This window comes from Myripristis murdjan, chromosome 8 (genome assembly GCF_902150065.1).
Source record: "Myripristis murdjan chromosome 8, fMyrMur1.1, whole genome shotgun sequence".
In the NCBI taxonomy this organism is placed as follows: Eukaryota; Metazoa; Chordata; class Actinopteri; order Holocentriformes; family Holocentridae; genus Myripristis; species Myripristis murdjan.
In genome coordinates, this window is record NC_043987.1 from 12096754 (window position 1) to 12123808 (window position 27055).

A 27055-nucleotide genomic window follows, 5' to 3' on the forward strand; every position below is an offset into this window, starting at 1 on the left:
GTCCCCACAACATTAGCAATACCAGGTACACACACACACACACACACATCCAACTTCACATAACATGGTATGAGATGAACAGAAATGAACAGATAAACTGCGTAAATGAAACTCAGCTAACACTTCCTGGGCTTGAATCAGTTTAGAAAGGCACAGCCAGAAACGGTGCTGGTTGTGTGTTAACTAAGTTGTCAGCAGCTACCCAAGACCTCAGGCCCCCTCTGAAGTGGGTGTGGCCTGGGAAGAAGTGGGCGTCAGTGTGAAAAGTTGACGCTGGATGTTTTTCCTTTGCCCAGGATGAACTTTGTATCAAAATTTTGTGGTGTTATGCAAATCGGTTGGGAAGTCGTGTGACTATTTGTGGTATGTCTCGCCCCCTTTTGACTGAGCAGATGGAAAAGTTACTCAGGTCATCTGTGGCCCGTGACAAACCTTGTCAAGGTTTTGTGATGATGTGTGAATCTGAGAAATTATTCAGAAGTTATTAGCGCCTTTTCTGATATGTCACAGCCACTACCATGAACAGACTCATAAATCTTCATTTTCTGCAGTCACTAACATTTCTTTGGCAGTAAATATGTAACATAACCATCTCTCTTTATTGCTGCTTATTTGTCTGTGATGATTCTTTCACTTTGGTGTCTCGGCACATTTTCTCAGCTCTTGAACTGGCAAGAACACAGCGGTACAGCTTATTCTTGCAGTATTGTGTCAGACTGACATTAGTTAACATTAGTTTGGGGATGAGCGCTGTTTTTCTACTTCTAAATGGAGTTTTCATGTTTTGTTGAAGGCAGTGGAGGCTGAGTGGAGTCGTGATAAGACAAATGTTATGCAGAGGCTGCGCAACTGCAGTTATGTCAGTTGTTTAACATTGATGTAGTTTCATAAAATTATTGTTATTATGCATGCATTCTGTTGCAGACGTGATTCTGACCACAAGACAGAAACATTTCTAGTTTAAAGTGTTTGTTTGCTAGATTTTTGGTTGTTGCTCTTTTAAAGACGTACACAAAATCCATCTCTCTCATTCAGTCGTTGTTTGGAACTGCACGATTTGATGACAATGCAGCATATATTTGTGTGTGTGTGTGTGTGTGTGTGTGTGTTTGTGTGCACACTAAAAAAATGCTGGGTCGAAAATAACCACCAGCTTAACCCGACCATTGGTTTACAGAAACAACCCAACATTTTTAGTGTGTGTGTGTGTGTGTGTGTGTGTTTTCTTCCACTTGCATGCTGTTTTCATTCACTGGCTAGAAGAGTGCACTCAGTAGAGTGCAGATCTCTGCCAGGTGTATTTCTCCTTCTCCAGTGCCCAAACTTAGGCGGAAAAAAAAAAAGTTAATCATCAATTGAGTTTGCACTAAATTTTTGGGGAATTTTTTTTTCTTTATTAGACAGTCACAGTTGAGCGAGACAGGAGAGCCAGGCTAGAGATGGGGGATGACATGCAGCTGAGTGCCAGATTTGTACCCAGACTGCTGCGGCTAAATTAGCCTCAGTAGTGATTGGACTGCAGAATGCTCCATAAAATAGTTTTTTTTCAAAAGCTCTGACTCACTGCAACCACACGAGGCCCTTGATCATACAGTCATAACTGTGAGCAAAAAAAATATTAGGCTGATGGCCCAGTAGTATGAGTGATTAGCGGCAGACAGACACACCCACACGACCAAATGAAATATGCCCAGGAATGAGTTTTATGATAAGCATTTGAGGACATTATCAAACACAGCAGCTGAGGCCCAGCTCCACATCAGCCCGATCCCCCTGTCATTTATCCACCCACACTATTACTCAGAACTGGATTTTATTTTCCAAAACTCTGCCGAAAAACAAGCCATATCTCATAATTGGTCCATTTCACCTGTTTTACCTGACCAGCAAAATCCATTTGAGCATTTCCAAGTGCAGAGAATTGATATGAAGCTCACCTGGGGCAGGACGCTCTTCAGACTTCACTCAAGTGTCCTGTTCGGAGTGTAACTCATCCATAAAATGCCATGGCCAGTTGACCGTCTGCTTTCCTGCCTCGTTTAATCTAACTAAGGAAACTTTCTGGAGACATATGTACTGCACCGGTCAAAGGCATTTCTTTTATTTCTTTATTTCTTTATTCAAGGCAGTCAGTGTCTGTTGTCTGTGTGTGTTTCATTTGGAGTCCACAGACCATGTTTCTCTTATTCTGCCCAGAAAACATTTCATGTCAAAACCAAAGAAAGGAAAATATTGTCAGAGGAACACTAAACTTGATGTCTATCTGCTTTGTATGTGAAGACAGAAAGGCCCTGCAAACACCACAAATGGCTCTCCGATAGTTTTCCACGTCTCCTTACCTGAACAGCACTCGGAAATGACTTACAAAAACTCTCCTTGGTCACAGTCATTTTCCTCTTAACCCGTATCTATACAGTGTGTTCACTCTGTCCTTTATTTATGTGATTTTTCCCCCCTTTTTCAAACTAAATTCAGACTGAGACAAGGTGTTGGATAGCCTACCATTTTCTCCTCTGTGCATCCCGTCCAGTGGTTCAGTTCTGAATAAACCTTACAGCAACTCCGAAGCTGTCTTATTTAGACAATATATCGTGTATTTCATGAGAAGTTAGTGAAGTTCATTTCAGGAGAAGTTAGATGTTGGAGCTGTAACCAGTGAACACATTTATCATTTCGTCTATCACAGTGATCTGTGCACCGCTGAAGGCAGAGGATGATCTGGCACAAATTAACTTCTACTAAAATGAATTCTTTTTTTTTTTTTTTTTTTTTTTATAATTCTAAGACATGTATTACAAATGCACATGACACAAAATAAGAGAATAAAGAAGACAGCTTTGGAGTTTCCGTAAGGTTTATTTTTTCAGGCTAATGACTCCCACAGACTTCAAGTCTTTATGCTAAGCTAAAATGAAACGCTGCCCATCGGAACTGAACCAGGTGAAAATGGTATTAAAATCTTGCCTCAGTCTGGGATAAGTTGGAATAAAGGTGCAGCAGAAGTTTTGTGTCGTGTGCAATATCAACTCTTTAAAAACCTTCCCTCGCTTGCCTGCTCGAGGTTGTCATCTCAGTGCTGCTGTTGAAGTGGTTCATTCAATCGTCCAGGAAGACAACATCTGTCAGCCCTTTCACCACCAGCAGCATCTGGACTCCATCAGGCTGACAGTCGTCATGATGGCTCCACTTCAAATGAGGATAGTTTCTTCCATCTAACTGCCAAGCCTTTTTTTTTTTTTTTTTTAAATCTCAGAGTTGCTTGTAAATACAGTCATGCAATGCTCTTTTCATTTATCCTGATTAATATCCAGTCATAACCATTTCGACTTTACAGATGTGGAATACTATCTCATGACGAAGTGTTGCTCACCACACAGAGCTGATAGTGTCTGTCTGCTCCGTTTTAGTAACCAACACAAGAAAAGTAATACCAGCCACAACGAGACTCCATTGCTTTGAAAGAAATTCTGGCCGCTGATATACCAGTGGCTAAAGTTTCAAAATGTACATTAAGATGGGTTATTGTACAATGTGATTGTTTCATAAAAAACATACTTGTTAAGGTGGGAAGAAAAACACAAAAGATTGAAAAAAAACAAAAAAAAAAAAAACGACCAGTGCTTCTCCATTAGATTCACATCTTTACTGAGTCACAGTTCCAACACAGTTCACCAGCATGACTGACAAGTGACAGAGGAGGAAACACAGGAGGGGAAAAAATATAAATCACAAAAAAACAAGTTTGTAAAAGCGGCTGAACAGTCAAAAAAAAAAAAAAAATGATTGTAGTTTGTTGTTGTACCGAAAGACGGCGGACAAGAGAAGACGATGAGGAGGTGGCCTATGTAAGACGCAGCACAGACACACAAACAACAACCCCCACCCACCCCCACACCCGTCTCTCTTACTCTCTCTCTCTCTCTCTCTCTGCAGTTCATGGGCACTCATCTGCCAAATATATTTCTATCTTTCCTCTGGCGCCCCCAAGTGTCAATATACAAGCGGTGCATGTCTGCAACGGACATGGATGCATTCGTGATGGAGGCGGGGTCGCCTTACACAGCGAGACACACAGTTAGCAGCGACAAACAGTTTAGATATGGGACAACAGAGCAGAGTGAAGGCGGGGAGGGGGGAGGGGCGTTGTAGAGACCATCAGAACGCGTCCTCTCAGTCTCAGTTGCCGTAGTTTTAAATTTTGCCAACCCTGCAAATTTAGTTGTTTTTTTGTTTTTTTTTCGGTGTAACCACTCACTCCTGCACACTGTTCAGTGTGTTGCATTACCGTGCAGACATCGGGATCCATCATCCCCCATGTTCCAAGTGTTACATAATCTGGATTATCTTCATCATATCCCCCCTCCTCCTCCTCCTCCTCCTCCTCTTCTAAAAGCCACTCCAGATGCATTGGAGGTCAGAAGATCTGTGACACCGTGTATGTGTGCAACACGCTATCAGATTCCACTGATCCTCATCCCGATACACTCAGACCAGCTAGTATTTCATCTCAGAGCACAGACAGACTGAGAGAGAGAGAGAGAGAGAGAGAGAGAGAGAGAGAGAAACAGGACAGAATAAAGGGTGATCCTCGCCTCCGATCGTAAAGTCCTCTCTCCCCCCCTTTTTTTTTACGGTACAGCAGGAGTCAGCCTTCAGTTTCCAGTCTCCGCTCAGAGCCTGGGGCTGGCAGTGGACAGTTAAGAGACCCCCTTGACCCCCCTGGCTTCCTGGCCCTAGCAGAGGTCAGAGATGTAGTCGAAGTCTTTGAAGTGGTCCTGCTCTTTGCGGGAGAGCGTGCGGCGCTCGCGGGGCGGCGTGAGGGTGGGGGCCTCGGCTGTGAACTCCTCGTCAAAGTTGCTGACATCCTCTTTGCCGCCGATGGTCGGGACAAACGGCGGCGGGATCTTCCTCTGAAGAAGTGCTTCCCAGTCCATACCCTGAGGACAATGACATTTATGATTACTTATTTCTATCCGCCCCTTGGGATGTCATGATACCAGAGTTTTGGTAGTTGAGCAGTGGAATACCAATGGAAGCCAATGACTCTGATTCCCATCCAGCAAACACACCTTTATGTCACAACTTTGTATAAACAGAGACTTTTAAGTGTTTTAAAGTCCCCATGAAATGACCTCACGTGACTTCTACTTCAAGTAAAACAGAGTATCTTAGAGGAATACTCGGAACATATTTTTCTTTTTTCTGACTCACCCAGATGTTCGATACTATTTTCACCTCTGCACGTCCTTTGATTCAGTTCCTTTGGGTAGCATTTTGTGCTATCTTTGCATGAAGACTTGAATTATGTGGGAGTCGTTAGCCTAGCTTTGTCAAAGTGAAAAAACAAACCAAGTTATAGCAACTCCGAAGCTGTCTTAACCACACAGTGTATCATGTGTGTTTGAAATACAAAACGACCCTAGTTGACTCAGCTTCAGAGCTGCCATAAGGTTTATCTTTTCATTTTGACGGAGCTAAGCTAATGACTCCCATAGACTTCAAGTCTTTATGCTAAGCTAACATGAAATGCTACTCATAGGAACTAAACCGCCGGACAAACAGAGGTGAAGTCGATAAAAGGGTTAGGGTTAGTTTTTGATCAAAACATTGGAGTATTCCTTTAAATAGTGACATCATCCTGCACTAATGGGTGTAAATAAAAATTCCAACCAATCAAACCTTTACAAATATTTAAACATCCTCTCTCATCCACCGGTCCCTTCAAATATATTTGTTGTTCTCCTGATATCCTGTTAGGTTAAGGTTAGGGTTTGGTCTATCCTATTGGACAGGAAATATAGCAAATCAAGAAAGTAAGAGTCTGTTTCATGGGATCTTTAAGTATTTAAACATAAAGGCTACATTACAATAAGAACACCAAGTTAGAAGTAGAAAACAAAGCACCTTATCAAAATACTAATTTCAAACTACAGGAACTGTGTAACAGCAAATATAATGGTGTAATTATGTGCCATCATTTTGATTTACACTCCTGTAAGGAACTGCAACTTTAACTGCAATGTGTGTTTCAAGTGTTTAAACATGGGAGCTAAGACTGCAGCATAAGAACACTGAGTTTTGGAGTGAGGCATCAACTTCTGTGGATTTTGCTGACACTGAAATGCTGCTATCAGTATCACTTTCAAAATTTTGGTATTGCCCAAGTATCAGTTCTTGTGACATCCCTGGTGGCTTCCAGCGAGTCAAAAGACATTAAATCGAGATGAGAGCAGGCCTTAAAGGCAGGAAGAAACAAAGGAGAAAAGAGAAACTGAGATTAAAAAGCAGAGCGAGGGAGACGCTCACCCGGAAGAAAGGTTGCTTTTTGACATCTTCTGCGTCTTTCTCTCCGGAGCCCAGGCGTCGTTCAGGATTCCTTCTCAGCAGCTGGCAACAGAGAAACAACAATATGTAGGTTACTGCGGCTCGGAGACTGACACGATTTTGCTCAACTTTGTGCAACTTGGCGCGGCTTCCAGTGACAGCAGCAGGGCTCTGGTTACATCCTACATTTACATTTTAAAGCAAAACAATTCAGGGGAGAGAAACTGCTTATAATGCAGAAAGTAGGAAAATCTATTCAAGATTAATACTGCATAAAAAAAATTATGTTACAAAGCTGTGGAGCTCCTATCACTTATACACACTTGGCCACACATTTCAATACAGTGCTTAAAATGCATAGCTACAATGCTAGAGTGATTTTGGATAATGGCAAAGTGTGAAGCTAAGAAATAGGAGCAGAGGGAGGAAAAAATAGGATGATATGGGAGAGTGGGAGGTGATGAATGGGGGGAAATGGGGATGCAAATACATTTCTGGAATGGATGCGTTTCTAGGTTATGATGGAAGACAATAGTGGATCTGACTTTGTTAGGAGCAGCCAGCCGAGCGTACAGGAGGCGGCTGACACAGCAGGATTTAGGGAAGTTGAAATCAAGCCGGCCTGTGCAGCGCAGGGCCAGCGGGAGGAGACTCACCCGCCTCATGATGCCGATGGCCTCGGTGGAGAGGAAACGTGGGTAGCGCACCTCGTCGTTCACTATACTGTCAAAAACCTCCTCCTCATCATCACCCGGGAACGGAGACTGAATCAAACACAGGCCGTTGCACGTTAATTTAAATTTCATCACACACTATTGTACATTAACATGAAATCTGCCCATAAAGCCTCTACGACGGGGGTTTCCAAACTTTTTTATGCTGGCATTTGAGGTGATTTTGCCCTAGAAATTCTGATTTGAAATAATATTTTGGTTTGTGTTCGGTATTGCATTGTTGAGATGTCATACTTTAACACTGAGAAATAGACTCAAAGTGGTGAGATAAAACATCATGTTAAAACAATCACTACATACATTTTTTTTGTATCATAACAATTTCTAGCGAATTCAGTTATGCTGAAATCAATTATTCCTCATTTTACTGTATTATTTCACAAGGCCTCAGTCTGTTATCAGAACTTGACCTAAAAATGAGTCTCACTTTTTTTTTTTTTTTTTTTAAAAAAACATGACTCCTTCTTTCAGTCTCTATCCCAGTTGCCAAAAGGCTTAAAAAAACTTTGTTAAACAGTCTTTAGTCTTCGTCTTCATCTCTTCTTCACGACTGAAATTAATCCGTGAACTCAACAAATGATCATAGTTTTCACTTGGATTAACACAGTATGTTCCTGATAGCCCGGGATGCGGCTACTTGTCCCTTTCTCCATCCTTGACCGATCACAGCTCATTTACCGCTGACGCCTGATGAAAAATACCTGCTGGGACGTCAGTGACTGGGCGTGTCCAGGCCTGAAAGTTTCAGTCCCTAGAGGGCAGCAAAAGTTTTCTGCCTTACTGAAAACTCTGCTGCACTTCTGATCACAACTAACATGATAAAGTGCCGGTGAAATGAATTTCCTTTGGGTTTTTTTTTACTGGTGACCAAAGGGGGGAAATAAAAGCTCAACAGCAGACGCCAAATAGAAGCAGTATACATCATCTGAGCACTGGGAACCTGAAGATTGACTTGAGATGCAGCGCAGCACCATGTGTCAAGTTATTGTAGTCATAAATCTGTAAGAAACATTGTGTAGTGGTTAGGTGACTATTTATTTATTAATATAGAGTGAACAAGGGTTTGAAAACATTATGTTGGAAGTATGTGATAGCCTTTCCCATGCCAATTTATGTGTCATAAGTTGTTGCAGCTTTTTAGTTTTTAGGTTGATACCATTTGTTACACATATTTGGTGCAAAAATTAAGCATTTCTGACCACTCAATAATAAATAAAAATGCTCAAAAATCCCTCCTAAATACCACATTGAGACACCATGACCTTGGTATCAACTACTTTTGACATTTGGAGATTTATCTAAGAACTGCATTTTTTGGCAACTGGGTGATGAGCATTCTGCTCTGGAAACAGCTCAGAAACTCCCTTTATTATTAATATGCCTGCAAAACTAGACATCCTCTGAATGAGCTGGGTCTCTAGTTTGTGGGTGTAACGTTTCATGAAGCTGCGATTATCCAGTGACTATCCTAGAGGTCACTATAGGTCATTGTATACAGTGATGTCGAGTTTCAAAAAAAGGTCTACATTGAAATGGCTCCTATGGGGGCTAACATCATCACAGATGGATCAAACGTGGCTCATTGAATCCACAAGAGTCTCAGCTTTCCAGTCAAAGCCAATTTATCCAACTCCAAGACTGTTTAGGCCCCAATCTGCACAAATACAGCATTTTGCAACAGGTAAAAAAAGCACATTTGTACTACATGAGGTGAGTATGTCTGCAAAGGGGAGACCTGTGCATACCCAGAGAACCCATTTTAGTTCAGATGTCTTGAAAGGTCTAGGGAACCCCTTTAAAATGACCATGCCAGTTTATCCCTTGTCAGAACTTAGCCTAACTTTGGAGCAATATGTAGTCTCCTTGCCGATAATCTAACATGGCATCAAGGGCATCAATGTTCCTTAGGTTGTCTAGTTTCATATGATACCAGTATCTTCACTCTAGCTTTAAAACTGAGCCTCTGAAAGACTGGACCGGGTCTGCTGGTGACCTGCTGGAACGTTAAGAGGTTAAATGATATCTGTCCTGCACCACTGCTACCGACATCCTGTTATATCAGAAGATCCAAAAAAATCAAGGGAGTAAGACGCCCTTTGCTGGGTTCTTTAAAAGATTCATAATGTACAACTCTGTATTCTCACCTCTCCCACCAACATCTCATAGATGAGCACCCCCAGTCCCCACCAGTCCACGGCTCGAGTGTAGGACGTGTCTGTCAGCACCTCTGGGGCCAAAAACTCTGGCGTACCACAGAACGTACTGGTCCTGTCTCCATAGCCCATACCTGAGCAAGAGAGAGAGAGGACAGAGTGATGAGGAAAAGGGGATGAGGGTAAAACCGATTTGGAAAGCTGAAAGGATAAAAAGAAGTGAGAGTGTGGGAGTGACGAGAAAGACTTGCTGGGGAAATGGAATAATGCAAAGTAGGAAAGTCAATTTTCCTTGATGTATGGCAATCTTTCATGTTCGTGCATGGCACAGAGAGCCATTGTCATAAATAAATCATGCACACTCACCTTCTTTACAGAGCCCAAAATCTGCAATTTTCACAAAGCCCTCTGTGTCGAGCAGGAGGTTGTCCAATTTAAGATCCCTGGGAAAGAGAGCAATTGAAATTCACGGCTGAATCAATGAGAGCACTTACAATGAGGGGCATGTGGCAATGAGCCGGGGGAGAATATATTGCTTTGAATATGCCGAACGCAGAGGACACAGACAGACAATCCAAGTACTCACCGATACACAATCTTATGGTCATGGAGGAACTGCAGACCCAAGACCACACAAGCTGAGTAGAACCTGCCGGACAGACCAAGAGACAGATGGAAGGACGGGCACGTGAACGCAGCACAAACACATTCGTATCGAGTGCCGACGGCCGTAGACGTTTATGCACAGCATGGAGATTTTTTTTCTTTTATGAAAATGCACACACAGAGGAGAAATAACAGAAGGAATTCTTGACTGTTCGTGGTTCAGTTGCATTTTGCCTGTCCTTCACACACACACACTGTCACTCACCCAGCACGCGGCTCGGTGAAGACGTCAGCGTGTATGTGCATCATGAGGTCTCCTCCTGCCGTGTACTCCATGACGAAACACACGTGCTCTGGCGTCTGGAAACACGCAAACAGGTTGACCAGGAACGGGTGGTGGGAGCCGTTGACAGTCTCAAAGATTCGCTTCTCACACATCAGGCTGGAGAGAGAAAGAGAGAGAGAGAGAGAGAGAGAGAGAGAGAGAGAGAGAGAGAGAGAGAGAGAGAGAGAGAGATTACAAAGTGATTAGACAGAGAGAAACCTTGGCTCTTTTGCAGCAGAGTTTCTGGTGAGGTGTTTGTTGTGTGCTAAGACACAGTTACCTCTCCACTTCATCTCGTGCTACAATGTCTCCCTTCTTCAGGGCTTTGATGGCGTACATGCTGCCCGTCTTCTTGTACTCCGACAGCAACACCTAGAGAATCCAACAGAAGGTTCATCAATCTATCAGGATATTATAAATGTCAGTCAGATATGAATTATCAACTGTGAACACAATGTTTTTCAGGACGCAAACACAATGGTATTTTGATTTGAAATATATATTTTTTTCTTACACTGCAGAACAGACACATGTTATGATTGTTATGTTGCGTATATTTCACTTAAACAGAAGTAACAACACTGGTGTAAAAATAGTCAAACAAAAGTTAAAAGCAGCAAATTCAAAATGTGCTCAGTGAAAGATACTTTTCAGAAAATAGATCATGTTTAAAGGATGAGAGAGCCGTGTTCAAACTGGATTCTCTCAGTAGTAAAATACTGAAATGATAAAAGAGCACCCCAAAGTGACCAAAGTAACGCCAAGTCACAGATTTCTGTTCTCCTAAATTCTAACGAAATTCTTAAAAATACTGAAAGAAGCACAGGTAGACAAAAAAAGCTTCTCAGTTATTTGGGCAGGTATGTTCATCCTGTGAGGACCAGTGCAGTGCCGTACCTTCCCAAAGTGGCCCCTGCCGAGCACCGCTATCATTTTGAAGTCCTGCAGGCACAGAGGACCTCTGCTCAGTCTGACACACACACACACACACAGGGAGAGAGGGAGAGAGCGAGAGAAGGAGAGGGATTACAGGCAGTGCATGTAACATGACGTAACACAAAATGCCGTGTTATATTGTACTTAGTGTGCATCATCCTGCCAACAGCATTGCAAACACTCTTCTATGGTGTACATTTCAGAGCATGACTGTCAGTGCTCCGGTTTTATCGTGTGTTTTGGCACCCAGTAAATCCCAGTCTTTCCCTGTTAAGGTGACATATGCTGTAATCCAAATTAATGTTGACTTGGCTTTACTACCAGGTGTTTAAAAAAAGAGGCTACCTTACGGGACCATATTGTGTGTGGGTGTGATTGCGGTGTCACACTGTGGTGGACATATTGCGCCGCAATGTGCTCAGGTGTGTGTGTGTGTGTGTGAACACCCCGAGAGGCCCCGCTGTGTGCCTGCGTACAAGCGAATGGAGTTCTGGGACGGCGATCTGGTTGGCTGCTCGTGTGCGCGGGTATCCGGTGGGGACGGGGGCTCAATTACTGGCATCTGCTCCTGTGATGCGCCAGAGAGACGAAGGAAGGTGTGAGACAAAGAAATAACGTTTGGATTGGACACAGATAAAAAAAAAAAAAGAAAGAAAGCAAAGGGCAGAAGTGCATCCATGAGGAGAAAATAGAACATAAAGGGAGAAGTGAGGCAGCATGAGAAATAAGGGGAATAACAGAAATAGGGAAAAAAAACGAGGACAAGTGATTTCTGACTTCTGCGGTGACCTTCAGTGAAGCCGGGCGGGCCAACAGGCTGACAGTCACTCTGCAGCTCGTCCTCCCCAGTTGTCATCTCCCTGCTGGCTGGCAGCCTCTCCCCTCGCTCCTCCCCTCTTCCTGTCCTCCTCACTCCCTTGTTACTGCTAATTAGTTCCCTCAAAAACATCAGAGTAATTAATCCCATAATCCCTCAACCCTGTTGACCACGCCATCTGCCAGACAGACCCTCTCTCTCTCTCTCTCTCTCTTTTTTTTTTTTTTTGGTTGTCTGATTCTGTGTATCTGCGCCTCCCTGGCCTCGCTACCCCCTCTCCCTCCCCGTGAATTCTTTCAGCTCCATCTCCTTTCTATTTTTCCTCGCCTCCTATCCCTTCATTCTCTCACTTTCCTCCTCCTCTCCTCTCGTGTTACACTCCCCTCCTTTCATCTCTCCCGCATTATCTCGGTCCCTCGTCCCCTCATGGAGATTGTGTTCTACACGCTGGGAAACGAACACGGATTTGGCCCTGATCGAATTAAAGCTCCCTCCATCCAATTTAGTCTAATTAAGGCTGTCTTCCTGCGTTTGGACTTCTCTCTTTCTTGCTCTCATTATTAATTCTCCCTCCCTCGCTCTGTCCCTCCGCTCAGTCCCCGCTCTGTCTGTCTTGGATTCCTCCGTGGCACGTGGTGCAGTGGCCTATGACTGGAGCACTGTTTCCGAGCCAAAGGCTACAGGTAGGAAGTGGGCAAATGGGAATATGATACTGTGAAGATGCCCATCTTTTCTGTCCGCTCTCTGAAAATCCTCTGTCTGCTTGCCTTTCCCTTCTCCCTCGTGCCTCCTCCCTTCCTCTTGTTCCCTGCAAAACCTTCTTCTCACTCACCGGAGCGGGTGCATCCACCACATCCCTCTTGATCTCAGCTTTGGCAGGAGAGTCGCTGTCCAGGCTCAGCTTCTCCACTGAGATCTCTCTGTAGTCCACACAAAGCGGAAACAACAACAACAACAACAACAAAAATCAGATGTTGCAGAGGCCCTCGGCTACAAAATGTAAATCCTGTGAAGGGAATCAATTGGTAAGTTAAGCATCAATCACATCTACACAGGCGGTTGAAAGACTAAAGGGACTGAAAAAGGGACATATGTGCTTGGTGGTCAAAAGCCTCGGGTGCAGCGGCCATTCACTTTACATGAAATTCCAGCAGCTTCTCCAAAAAACACTGTGTTTGTTATGAAAAATGTAACCAAAGTAACACAAAGTTTATCTACCCATCTCAATTCTGCATTTATACATTGCATTCTGTAGAAAAATCTATTGTTATCTGTGCATGACCTGTTTAATGGATGGGTTTGTGGAGAAAAAATCTGTGTGTGAGTGTGTTCAAGAGGATGTGTTAAGTAAAATTAAGACTTCTCTAGACTGTTTTACCCCTGGTAAAACTGTAGATGTATCATAATATGGCTCTGTGTGACTGGGCTGCGTTCCAACATTTTTAAGACCTCTAACACCTGATTGGAGTGTATTCAGGACCTGTGGGGCGCACATACCCTGGGCTGCTGGTGAGCGTGTTGCTTGTGAAGCTGGGCGTGTAGGCCGGGGTGTTGTTTCCGCTGGGAATGGCGTTCCTCAGCAGGCGCACCCAGGTGGCGATGTCCACGTTCATCTGGCGAGCACGCAGGAAGGCCTTGCCTGAAACAAACACAACCAGAGAAGACAGCAAAAGCAAAGTTTAATTGATAGTAACAGTAGAGAGAGAGACGGGAAAGGCAGGGGGGAGAGAGGGGATGACATGCAGCAAATGGCCCCGGGCTCAGATTTGAACCCAGGACGCTGCCATCAGGACTCAGCCTTAAAAAGTGGTATGCACTCTATCCTTGTTGTGTTTCTAACGCATGACAATTTTTTTTCTAACTGGAAAATATAAGAGAGAAAAATAAATTACATGCATGCCCTTCAGCGCACATATCATAAATAAGAACTTGATCTTAATGATTTGCCTCGTTAAATAAAGGTTAAATAAAAAAAAAATATCATACATATTTTTTCCATTTTATTCAAACCTCACATCCTGATAAAGTTACATTATGTTGCAAGTAATCTCTTCAACGGCTTTGATTAAATGATGAGTTAACATTGTTAATGTGTGAGATCAGACATCTGGGCCATTACATGAGCTAAGTCAGTATTAACCCGATGCATTTCCAATAAGTTGTTATAATCTCAGTTCCAGAAAATCACTGAAGCCATTAGCTCTTTATCTGCCGCACACTGCATTGCACTTATTACATTAAATGTATTTGTTTGACCGGTTGACTGATGGACTCGGTGTTGCTGCTTTCCCACAGGTAGATGGCATGACAGAGCGCAGAGCGATCGAATGGCCTGTAACAGCACACTGCCATTCATGGATTTTTATGCATGAGATTAGTATGGACACAAAGACACAAAGACACAAAGGCCCAGGCTCAATATCACTGCCGTCTCATGAAAACTGATTGAGAAACTGGCACAGAAACAAACAGTCGCTGTAGCTGCGTGTTACTGGTATGAATCTGGAGGAAATGACAGTGCGGACAAGCATGTGACTTCAAGTTATAGACTCTCTGTTTCTTTCTCTCTGCCACTTCCTGTTAAACCATGAATGTTGTCTTTTACCGTGCTGCTTGGAGAAAACTTTCTTTTGCCTCTGCAGCCTCGGGCCGCGCTCTATGACGGGGTTGAAGAAGGTCACCTGCAACACAAACATTATGCTAAAAATGTGTGTCAAGCATTTTAACTTGGTTATACGACTACAGTAAGTTTACGACTAAGGTCGCACATACCATTTGTGAGTGTGTGGGCGTCGGTGTATGGCCTCTCTGTGTGCATGAGCAGTGTGTGTGTATCTTGTGTGTGTGTGCATGCAAAAGCCAAAGGCAATACAAGAAACTGACTGAGAATCACCAAAATGTCTAGCAGCTTAACTAAATGTTTGTGTTGAAACATACTTAAGTAATGACTCCTTCTTTGGGGAAATTATTTCTTGTCATTTGTGCATAATGCGTTTGCTGTGTGTGTGTGTGTGTGTGTGTGTGTAGGTCCAGTACCTCAGCCAGCAGCAGCCCCTGTGGCTCCAGTTCCAGCTGGACTCTGTGTCTCTGGTTGTCCAGGAACTCCTCCAGCTTCAGGTACTTGAGCGCGCACAGGGAGCGGTAATCTCTCCAGTAGACCGCTATCTCCATCTCCCTGGACTGAGCGCAGCACATACCACAGGCAGAACACAAAGATTCTGGTCACTGGTCCAGCAAAAGCAGTTTTTTTTTTTTTTCAACATTTCATAACCGTCTCCATTAAACTGGATTCATATTCTGTCTGCTGAGGACAATCACTCACCAGCCTAGATAAGGTGAAAATCCCTGAAAAACAGGCTGTCGTGCAAGCTGACCTTCTTATGAATAAAGTTAAATAACAAAAAGCCCCTACTTGATCTTCCTAAAGTTTGTTTTTTGACGTTTATATAACACTATCAAACTAAAGGTGCACTATGGAAAATTGCCTTTAGACTCAACTGGCGAAAATGTGGAATAAATGAGGAATTTATCAGTGGATACAAGGCAGATGATGATGATGGCAGATGGTGGGGTGAGGGGGGGGGCGGATTTAGAGTAATACTCCATCATTTTGGGCAAAATGCCCTTTTTCTGTCATACCAGGACTGATGTTCGATACCATTTTCAGCTTTGTACGTCCAGTGATTCAGTTCCTACGGGTGGTATTTTGTGTTAGCTTAGCATAAAGACTTCTGTGAGAAATCTGCGAGAGTTGTTAGCCTAGCTCCATCAAAGGGAAAAAATAAACCTTACAGCAACTCCAAAGCTGTCTTTACACAATGTATCGTGTGTATTTGAAATACAGTATAAAAGTATTCCTTTAAGACAATCTTTGGCATTTTTGCATAATGCACCTTTAACTGTAATGGTTTAATGGCTGTAATCAGATGGTGGAGATGATGGGTAACCTCCATCTCACACCAGTTAGTGGTCGTGTTTCTGAATATAATAACCACATTTCCTATAAGCCCTGTTAAATCCTCTTGCAAAAAGGACGCTGCTACTTGTCCCTGTTCCCGCTCCCTGGTGTTACTCTCAGTGCTTTTGCTTTTTGCTTCTCTTTCTCTTCTAAAGAGGACAAACATGGTGGCAGGAATGACTTTTCCATCAACCTTTCATTTTCTTTCTTTTCCATTTTTCACGTATTTTGCACTGGAAAAGCAGCACCCTGTAAAGGTAAAAGGCAATTATACTAATATCTCAGAATGAATGGATTGGTGACTCATTGCTGTTAAAATGTGTCACCATTAGATCTCTACTTCTCTAGAGTGCTTTTAAGGATAAAACGTGAATGAAAAATCCCTCTCTTTGTATTGTGTTGCTTTATGTTTTTTTTGTGTGTTGTGTTTTGAACGGTGTTGTGTCTTACTCGCTCCAGCTCTACAGTGAAGGTCTGGTCCCAGGCCTGCTCTCCCACTGTTTTCCAACCTGTCTGGCCCACCACTGTATTCTCCAGCTTCAGCACCGCGCTCACCTCCGCTGTGCAACACATACAACATATACACATGCGGACATACACTATATGCACAAAAGTATTGGTCCACCTATACATCACACCTACAGGAGCTTTTATGACGCCCCATTCTAAATCCATAAGCAGCTGGAACAGCTTCCTCTCTTCTGGGAAGGCTTTCTACAACATTTTGGAGTGTGTCTGTTGGAATTTTTGTTCATTCATCCAAAAGAACATTTGTGAGGTCAGACACTGATGTTAGACAAGAGGATCCGGCACACAATCTCTGTTCTAGTTCATCCCAAAGGTGTTGGATGGGGTTGAGGTTGGGGCTCGGTGTGGGCCAGTCAAGTTCTTCCACACCAAACTCAGCCAGCCTTTATGGAGCGGCTTTGTGCACTGGAGCTCAGTCATGCTGGGACAGAAAAGGGCCTTCCCCAAACTGTTCCCACAAACTTGGAAGCAGAGAAATGTCCAGAATGTCTCTGTGAGCTGAAACATTAATATTTCCCTTCAGTGGAACTAAGGGGCCTCGGCCGCCCCCAGAAAAACAAGCCTATAGCATTATCCCTCCTCCAGCAAACTTTACAGGCGGCACGTTCTCCTGGCATTCACCAAACCCAGACTCGCCCATCAGACCGCCAGATAGAGAAGAGTGATTTGACACTTCACAGAACACGTTTCCACCGCTCCAGAGTCCAGTGGTGCTCTATCTGACACCTGGTGTTGTGCTTGGTGAAGCTTGCATGCATTGAACACTTTTACACACTGTGTGTGTGCGTCAGCACAGTGCGACCCCGCTCTATAACTTCATGTGGTCTAACACTTGGTGGCTGAGTTGCTGTGGTTCCTAAACGCTTCCACTTTGCAATAACACCACTTACAGCTGAGCATGAAATATCTAGGAGAGAAGTTCCTAGTGATGCCAGTGGATTAACTTTTGTCTAAGTAGCCATAAAATACAATATCAAGCAACAAATCAGCACTGGAAACACAGAAATGAAAATTGCCAATCCATGGTTTTAAATAGTGTTTTAGCCTGGAATTTTCCTTTAATCGTTAAGGAATGCTGATTCATGAATCGTGTAAAAGCGGCACGACTCAACAATAGGAATGTGTTCCTAGTATTTTTTGCACTTTCTACAGTAACACACTGCCTCTTGGAAAGGTAAAAAACACTATTATATCTACTGCTACAGCCCTTCTGTATACACACCAATGAATACATATTGTACATGCTGATTTCTCAATCTTGGGGTCAGAGGCTAAACGTGCTCACAGGCCTCATTATAGTCCGATAGTACATGGTAATTATATGTGATTGAGATTAAGTATATTAAGTTGATTGCGTTTGATTCAGCCGTGGTCCGAGCGAGAAAAAAAAATCAGATTTTCCCCCTGATCAGAAAAAGACTTCAATCATGTGGCAGACTTACAATCAGTGACACCACATGGATTCAAATCATGCACAAACACACACTTACTTGAGAGTTCATCGGTCTTGCCGGGGATCTTGAGGCTCATGCTGCTGGTGCTGCGGCTGTAGAGGCCGCTCAGTTTGAAGGAGGAGCGTCCATCACTCAGAGAGTAAGAGGGGAGAACCACTGGCGTCCCTCGACTCCTCCCAGGCACGACCTCCAGCAGCCCCACACAACCCAGCAAACGCACCTGCAGAGTGCCTGGAGAGACACATTTCAGGCAATCAACCTCAAAACCAAATGCACACACAGGAAAACAAAAGTATATCAAACACATAAACCATAAACTGAACATGATCCCCGCAGACGCTGATACACGCTGACGGCTTCTGTCTACCTGTGAGCGGCGAGGGTTTACTGAGGGTGCTGTACTGGTTGTGGACATAGGGGGTGCCGTGACGGGCGCTGAAGGCTGAGGAGGAGGCCAGGACCAGCTCCTCCTTGATGAGGCAGGCCTTGGGGTGATCCTCCGGCAGGTCCTGCAGCCGCTGCTCCAGAGAGCCCCGCAGCAGGTCCAGACGCTGGGACGACTCACTGAGGCCACACTGAGCCTGGAGCAAACAGAGAGGAGAGGGAGGATTCACGACACTGACACTGAGAGAGATGGGAGACTGTTCCTCAATGTATTTGCTCAAGAGCTTGTGTGTGGAAGAGGGTTTTTTTTTTTTTTTTTGAGACAAGACGAGCCTTCATTGATCCCCTTGGGGGGAAATTAAGATGTTGCAGCAGTGACAGCAACAGGGAACAGGAAACAGAATGTGAGCAGCAGACAACTAGAATTTAAAAATAAACAATAAAAAACAGAAGAAATGAAATTCAAAGCAGACTGTAGACTTTTAAGTACTGCAAATGCAGTACTTAAAAGTATGGGAAGGAATTAGGTTTCTAACATTTATAGATTTACTTAGTTGTTAACAATTGCTTACTTAAATGTGAATTATTTAATATGAGCCATATAAGTGTAAGTACATTAAAGTAAACAGGTAAGTAAATGTAATAATTATGTATAAAATATTTGATATGTATATCTATAAATTCGAATAAGTCTAATCAGTCTCATGATATCTAAATAAGAATAATAATGAAATAGTGCGACCTTTATGAATTGCAAATTCACAGGAATAATAATGCTGCACAAATGCACATTGTATTTTTATGGTTATTATATTTCACACATCGATCTATGTATATTTTCTATGGATGACTATCTCTGGATTCTACTCCAGATCTATGGAAGTATGTATGGATGATTTAGATACAACAGCAGGTCAGTAAGTAAATTATGCTCCACAAAAAGTCTGACCTCCGCCATGGCCTTCTTGTCCTGGACTTTTCCGGCACCCAGAAGTCGCAGCATGTTCTTGGCTCCCTCAGCCATGGCGTGCTCCACGCGGTAGTGGTGCCACAGCTCCTCCACACGCAGCTCCACCCCACACAGGTCCGGCTTACCTGGGGACAAGATGCCAGGTTTAGTCAAATATGAAACATATGAAGAACACAGGGAGCATCTGGTAAAAATGAAGAGTCACAAATGATCAACAGGTTTTGGTTTGGTCTAAAAAGGTCCAGCAAGTGAGATGATGACTCTCTTTTACAGAAGTTTTATTGAATCTGTTTTAACCTTTTGCATCATTGCTTGGTTTGTAAATCTAAATCTGTCCAGTAAGAATAGACTTGCAAGTCTTGTTAAATTGACCAGTAATATCTCAGGGAGGAACTTTTGGACATTTATGACAGGCTGGTACTTAAGAGGACTAATGTTATATCGAACTGTCGGGACCATCCACTCTAGAGGGAGTTTGAGCTATAGCCCTCAGGCCGTCGCTTCAGGGCACCTGCTTGTAGGACTAAAAGATGCCATGTCTCCAAGTGCTACTGATTTGCTTAATGGCAAATAGCACTCTGGATGCGCTCTAAACATTTGTATTTGGTATGAATTTCCATTTCCCTGCACTGATTCTGTGATTTATTGTGTTGATGTTGTCACTGATGTTATCCATTTGTATTGTTTTTATGTGAACCCTGGCTGCAAAGCAAGGACAGGACACCCCTGCATGTAGTTTTCCTACTCTGCTCACTCAATAAAGCATGTCAGCAGAAGAGAGAAGAGGCACACCTGAGTTTCGGAGAACAAAAAAACATGAACTTGATCCTAATGTCGAGTGAAGACAACTTATTGCTGGAGAAGCTTTTGATTGGTGGAGGAAAGTGAAGAAAGGATATTAAGAAGGAAACAGTTTCACCATGATTATTACCAAAAATGATCAACCACTTAAAAAAATAAAAGTGTAGATGCTTTATATTAAATCAAAAACACAAACATAGTAAAAAAAAAAAAAAAAAATCGTGCTTTTTTGGTCTGGCCCGGCTGAACACAGTGGGGAGGGTTTGTGTGTGTTTGAGCTGTCATCATCTGTACCTAAGAGTGTGTGTGTCCTAAATGGAGGAATGATTAATGGAACTAGTCAACAACACAAATTTATCCCTAACCCACAGGACTGAGTGTGGAGAAGGCACAGCAGAATGTAAAGAAAAAATGACCCATAGATCCACTGGAGGTAGTTGCTGACAACTTTAAATTCCCTGCCCTTTCCTGGATCATTACTCCTCTCCTGCTTTGTTCTTCTTTCCCTGGTTCTCCTCTCTTTCATCTCCCATTGCCTCCTTTCCTCTGCTTCACCCTGCCATCATCTCTGACTCACTCCTTTCAGTCTGTCTCCCTTCCTGGCTCCCTGTATCTGTCCTGCTCTCTCACCTCTGGTAAATGAGGCATGGCTTTTAGTTGTTGGGCAACATCAAGGGGATGCAGGAACATCAATACGGCTCTAACCTGGGAGAGAGAGGGCTGTAATGGACAGTGTGTGTCTGCGTTTGAGTGTGGCAGTGTGTGAGTGGGTGAGGTTGACCGGAAGACTGTATGCTGTGCAGTTCTGAAGCAGGAATTGATCCATTACCACCCTCTTCATAAAAAATGTAACGCTTATAAACGGAGACACTGACAGACGGGATGAAAGACGAACTGAGAATTGACAGAGGGAAAAAGAAAAACGCGATAGGCACCTTGGCTGTCCTCAGATTGCTCCGTGGCCTGCCTGGCCTTTCGGATCTGCATGCGAATGATGTCGATCTTGGTCTTGCTGTCCTGCAGCATCTGCTGAGCTGTCTGGAGAAGCTTCTTGTCCTGTTGGGGGTGAGCGGAGGCGGCGGTGCAGCAGAGAGGAGAATGGAGAGCGTAAAATGCATTAGCGGCACTTTACCAGGAACCTTTATCATTTTAAAAACTCTTTCCACAGAAATGAGCTGATTGAGTAAGAGAGGATGATTGGTGGCAGAAGGAGAGTGGAAAGAAGACAGAGACAAAAAGCTCATTTCAGGAGGAAAATGCATCTTCTCTTGAAATGTTTCCAGGGAAGGCGGTGATTAGATAGGCAGCAAATTTATTTCACTCTACATACCCATTCCTAATCTCACTGTACACTGTGACCAAACTGGGTAAATAAATCTTGCAATACAGTTTTACAATACTGATGTTGTAAACGGCAGTAACGTGAGGTGAATGTTTGACAGCTGGCCCGGTCCAGTACCTTGGTACCCCCATTGGCGTAAATGGGAATCATGTTCTCCGCTCCCTGTTTGACCTTCAGCTCGATGTTCAGCTGCCGCTCCAAGGCAGCGATGCGGTGCTCGTTGGCCGACGTCTGACTGACCGTCCCCGGAGACAAAGGCGTATCTGGGTGGAAGGCAGTTAAACCTCAAGTTAATGATCAACCCAATAATGATACATGTGTTTTAATCACTTGCTAGTGCATCCTGGTGGGACAGTTTACCCAGGGGCGTCGCCATCACTTCAAAAGACAAGGGGATGAAATGTTCAGGTCTTATTTTTTAAAATGATTTACTTATTTATTTTTACATAGAATTAAATCAACACGTTTGTGCCACTTTTTTGTGTATACATTAACCCTTTGAAACCCAGGAGACACACAATTCGTGTTATTTATTTATATATTTTTTTATGTTTTGAAGGGACATTGTTGGAATATTTACTTCTATCTGTTCTTTTTCTTTTTCTGTTTTTTTCCCTTTTTTAATATACTGTATATTCCCTATAAGTTTCTTGCTGCCTTTCCAGTAATTATCTTTTATGTATGTATGCATTTATTTATTCAAAATCTCTGTGAATTTTTGGATAACTTCCTGGTATTTTTCTTAACTTTTTACTGTTTTCTTGTTGTTTTTTGGTTATTTCTTATTTTTGGTTTATTTATTTATTACCACTTGCTTATTGGCTGATCACCCTCTTTGCCATTTTATTTGGAAGAAATCAAGTGCATTTGCTCTGGTTTCAAAGGGTTAGATGCTTGACAAAGATGTCTACAAAAAAAAAAAGAAAGAAAGAAAATAAAAATGCAGTATGGATGAGGTGGGATGGCCGACTCATGACAGTGGGTGGACTATTTAGTAAATAGATGAACTCTAAGAACGTGTAGGTGTCCGCTATGCCCCTGTTTTTAGCAGAACCTTTGCTGGAGAAATGACTGTAATGACAATGGCTTGATTATACTGTAACCACAACCATTTACTCATGGTAACAACCTTTGTTGTCGTCATGGCCCTTGACCACAATGTGTGCATCCAGTTCCTGCAGCTGCGTGTGGAGGGACTCCAGCTTGCGCTTGGAGCTGCGGAGCTGGGAGTCCACCTGCTGGGCGTTCCTCTTGTCGGTGGTGGCTCGGCGCAGGTTCTCCGCGCCCTCCTTGATCTTCAGCTCCCTGCGGATCTCCCTGCGGATCCTCTCGCGGTGCTCGTCCAGGCGCTGCTGCACGCTGGAGTCCGAGAAGTCTGAGCTCTGGTCCAGGCCGAGCTGCTGGAGCACCGACAGCCCACCGGGATCACTCTGAGCAAGGAGGAGAGAGAGAGGGTGAAGGAAGAGGAGCGATGAGATGAGTGGGATGTCGAGTCCAAGGCAAAGAGTGATGAAGAAGTGGCGGTGGAGGAGGCAGAGAAGGAGAAGTTGGGGAGAAAGAATAATGGTTAGGTGTACTTTGTACTTTTTTCAGTTACTCCAAATCATGTCACACAAGAACATGTTGTGCTGTTTCAAAAGTGCTTGGTTCAAGTACCACTGCAAAAACACAAAAACCTAAGTTAGCTCGACTATAACTGGCACGCGGTATGCGGGGGAGGGAACTTAAAATGAGCTGAAAGCAAATGGCAAACGCAGAGGATGGAGAGAAAGACAAATACATGAACAGCACGTTCCCATTCGGAGGAGAGACGTGCATTATGGGAGCAGAATGTGCAAGGAAAAGAAAGAGAAACTGCTGTTGAGTGTGAAATCTCCATCTGAGACCCGCTGGGCCGAGGTTAAGAGACAAAGCTGGGAGCCGTTGCCCTCCTGGACTGGAGGGACGGAGGGGGAAAGCAGGGAATTTTGGATTGAATCCTGAATGGCTGAATCCTGCCGAGCTGGGACCGCCAGGGAGCCTCAAAGCGGAGCGAGCACTTAAGTGAGCAAAGGGCTGAGTGCTCACGTCGCCTCCCCTACTGATCAATGCTAACCAGATTACAGCAGATTAGAACAGCATTAATAGAGGCTAAAATCAACCAGGGCCTTTGTCCACTTTTGTTTGGCTCACAAGCACCTGCACACACACACACACACACACACACACACACACACTATAGTGTATACACACATGTAAACATGAGCTTTGTTCAGGAATCATTTGAAAAAAAAAAAAAAAAGAAGGTCATTTAACTCAGAATTAGCAGGAAATGCGATTATTATTTCAGAGCTTTGGTTTCTGTGATTAGCTCAAGTGACTTCAGACAAGGCAAAAATTTTAGAAAACAAATTGGCCTGTTTTAAAGTAAGAACTGAATCAATATGTTTATTTACTTTTTCAACCATCAAAGGCATATAATCATGGAGATGAAATGTAATAATTATGTTTTCATTAATTATGGCAATCGGAAAAGCTGAATGGAACAGGATAACAGGTTGGTGGTAGCACTGCATTAATGGTCACATCATGTATCTTCTGCAAAGTTTCTTCCTGACAACATGCATGCATCCATCAATGCAGCAATAGATATCTGTCCCTGTGTCTTTCCCTCTCACACACAATTGAGCACATGAGCCGTTGTGTATGCAATGCTAGTGACCCCTCTGAGCCATACTGTGGATTATCTATACAGTCATACGCACACACGCACAGTCATATACGCATGAAAAGCCCAAAAATAACTCATGGCCACGCAAACATTCCACGGCATGGAAAGTCCTGCACATGACGTACATGCACACCACACCAACAACACATGCCCCATGTTGTTAATAAACCTATTGAAAAGGCCTTGAGGGCTTGAACATGCCATGCATTCACTCAATACAGTGACAGTGCACTAGATCTCATTAGATCTCACACACAAACACACACACACACACACACACACAGGCTATAGATACTGCGGACTGTCCCCTCCCCTGTGCTGGAGTATAATGACAGGGTGCTGAGGGCCATTCAGTGTAACCAGTCAGCCAGCCAGCCAGCTTAGCAGATCTGATTACAACTTCTTAGGTCTCTGTGTCCGTCCAGCCGCATGCAGGCCAGGGCCAGAGCCGGCCCAGCTCTGCACTCATTAAAACCATAATCCATCTGCAACACAATACAGTACAACAGTCAAGCTTGGCCAAAGCAGCCAACCAAGCCACATGGCACAGGCCCAACACTTGCAGGATCTGAACGGCCAGTTACATGCGATGCTATGTGCAATTCCAGCGGGTCATTGCACAACTGTGAGGCAACGTAATCGCCGTAAAATGTTTCACATATCGACACCGCCGCTGTAACGAGGCCATGGAGCTGAATAACGCGGCCGTGTTTGTGGAAACGTGGTGAGAAGCGGAGAGTTTGGTCTGGAGGACAGAACGTAGACACAACTTGTACAAGTTTATCTTGTTAAAAAAGTAAACAGACACAGACACACTGGCAGAAACAATCGCAGACAGGCACACAGATGTAAGTGCACGTACACACAGTTACACACACTCGTACTCCTTGATGTGGCACGCCTGAGAGAAGAGGGTTCTCAGAGAAGAGGTGAGCAGCAGCAGCAGCAAAAGCGAGGCCATGGCCTTTTCGCAGCAGAAGCAAAAGCAGAGGCAGCGATACGCCACGAGTGACAGGAAGGGAGAGTTTGTGCTGTGACGCACTCCTGTGCAACACAATACAATTTAATCCCTGGTGTCTAACAACAAAGAAAACCTGGAGCGAGGTGTAAGGCCACTCACTCAGCAGGGTGAAAACACAAAAGCGGACGGGAATGAACGCTCAGGCGTGAGTCACTGTCAGAAATTAGATGTTTTTACAGGAAGTGAACGAGGAAGCCAGCAGAAAAGAGAGGGGCCATATTAATGGATGGAAAAAAAAGTAGCGGCAAGGCGGCCATGTTTATGTCTGCTCAGGCCTACCGAAGGATCGGTGTCACCCTGCTCGGCGAGCACAGCGGGGTCCAGGCACTGGTCCCCTTGCCAGTCCTCCAACACTTCCTCACTGGCCATGTTTGGCCTTGGTCTTCGCTCTCAACAACCCCCCCTCCCTCTGTCCTCCTGTCTCACACACACACACACACACACACACTGTATCACACACACTCAGCAGCACTGCCACTCAGACAGCACAGGGTGCTATTCCTGCCTTCCCAAATCCAGGATGTCCTTCCCGCCAGGAATCAAAAGCCAGTCTAAATCCGGAGCGAGTGAACGAGGCGGAGGAGAGGAAGAGAGAACAGCACAGACTGAGCCCCACCTCGCTGCTTCCTGTTCTGCTCTCTACCAGATAGAGAGAGGCTGAGGCGTCATGCACTCTATACAGACATACACACACACACACACACACACACACACACACACACACACACACACACAAAGTTGCTTTTGTAAGTGCAAGCTCACAGCCACACTGCTTCCTGCTACTGGGTCTCCAAAGCTGCGAGACAGGCTGTTGTGATAGATTCTGATTATATTAAATGCACTAGCAGGCCGTGTGTGTGTGTGTGTGTTTGTGTGTGTGTGTGTGTGTGTGTGTGTGTGTGTACATACATGCTTTTCCCTGTGATTATGTGCATGTTTGAGTGTACATGTGTGTGCACCCAATCCAAATATGTCTGTTTTTAGATGTGTCCCTGCATGTGAACTTATGTGTACATGTGTGTGTGTGTACGTGTGTGTGTGTGAGAGAGAGAGAACACACTGACAGATTAGGAGAGGCAGAATAGTGAGAGCAACAAGCAACGAAGAGTGATGAATTTGAGGAAATGAGCCAAGCTGAATGAGGGGGTTAAAGGGCAAAGCATTCCCATCAGGAAGCCACACATAGGCCTTCCGCTAAAAAGGGCTTGACACTTGATTGCATGATAGGATTGTAAAAAAAAAAAAAAAAAAAAAAAAAAGGTCAGTTTTCTGGTTGTCTTAGTGAGCTACTGTACTCTCACACTCTCACACCACCATGGGACTGAATCAGGTTCGTAGCAAGTCATATGAGAAGATGATGGTAGCAAATCCAAAAAAAAAAAAAAAAAAATCATTTTAGTCTATGTAGCCTTAATCAGAGCCAAATGGAAACTTTGTACTTTGTGCCATACTTTGGTATTTTTCGGATGTGCCAGCTTAATCTTTAATGCACATTGTTTTTTGGGCTGAGCACTCCACCCCTGACTCTCTTCAAGACATATAAATGCCATGAAGTATCTAAAAAACTGAACAATGTGTTGAAAAAAAGAGGGATGCACACTGATCATGCTTTTTTTTCTTTCTAACTGGTACTCATTCACTGTGTCCTCCTGATATAACACCAGGCCATATGGAGACAAACCACACACAGAGAGGAGGAGACGGACATTTGCCTGCTGACGAGAACAGCGAACTGGAAGCAGGACAAAAGTTTTGGAGCTGCGGAGAGAGCCTTAGAGAGAGTGAAAAAGAGAGAGAGAGAGAGAGAGAGAGAGAGAGAGAGAGAGAGAGAGAGAGATCTACGGTGCAGGAAAATGAACGGCGCTGGTGCAAAGACAGTGCACATGACAGATAAAATGTGGGAGGCAAAACAACAAGCAGAGCTGTCACCTATAAGAGATAACAATACTGACTGGTCACAGACCAGCGGCCCGTCCTGACAGCTACAGACGG

The 27055-nt window shown here is 43.9% G+C and overlaps 1 protein-coding gene across 4 annotated transcripts in view; it reads right to left on the reverse strand.

Moving 5' to 3' along the window:
* Positions 1-3624: 3624 nt before the first annotated feature.
* Positions 3625-27055, reverse strand: part of pkn1b (protein kinase N1b) — a 39922-nt gene continuing 16491 nt past the window's right edge. For 2 of the 4 annotated variants that reach the window (XM_030058966.1, XM_030058967.1), the window contains exons 2-22: positions 22462-22762; positions 21450-21595; positions 20926-21046; positions 19169-19314; positions 18203-18416; positions 17872-18066; positions 16304-16413; positions 14932-15075; positions 14501-14576; positions 13393-13534; positions 12728-12815; positions 11555-11646; positions 11040-11112; positions 10423-10514; positions 10083-10259; positions 9798-9860; positions 9578-9654; positions 9203-9345; positions 6981-7088; positions 6307-6387; positions 4734-4937 (exon numbers count right to left, since the gene is read on the reverse strand). In XM_030058966.1, the coding sequence (XP_029914826.1) occupies positions 4734-4937; positions 6307-6387; positions 6981-7088; positions 9203-9345; positions 9578-9654; positions 9798-9860; positions 10083-10259; positions 10423-10514; positions 11040-11112; positions 11555-11646; positions 12728-12815; positions 13393-13534; positions 14501-14576; positions 14932-15075; positions 16304-16413; positions 17872-18066; positions 18203-18416; positions 19169-19314; positions 20926-21046; positions 21450-21595; positions 22462-22762 (2793 nt within the window). Of the gene's footprint in view, positions 4938-6306; positions 6388-6980; positions 7089-9202; positions 9346-9577; positions 9655-9797; positions 9861-10082; positions 10260-10422; positions 10515-11039; positions 11116-11554; positions 11647-12727; positions 12816-13392; positions 13535-14500; positions 14577-14931; positions 15076-16303; positions 16414-17871; positions 18067-18202; positions 18417-19168; positions 19315-20925; positions 21047-21449; positions 21596-22461; positions 22763-25342; positions 25687-27055 lie in introns of those variants that run through there. The other 2 variants (XM_030058963.1, XM_030058965.1) reach the window with 2 other exon arrangements.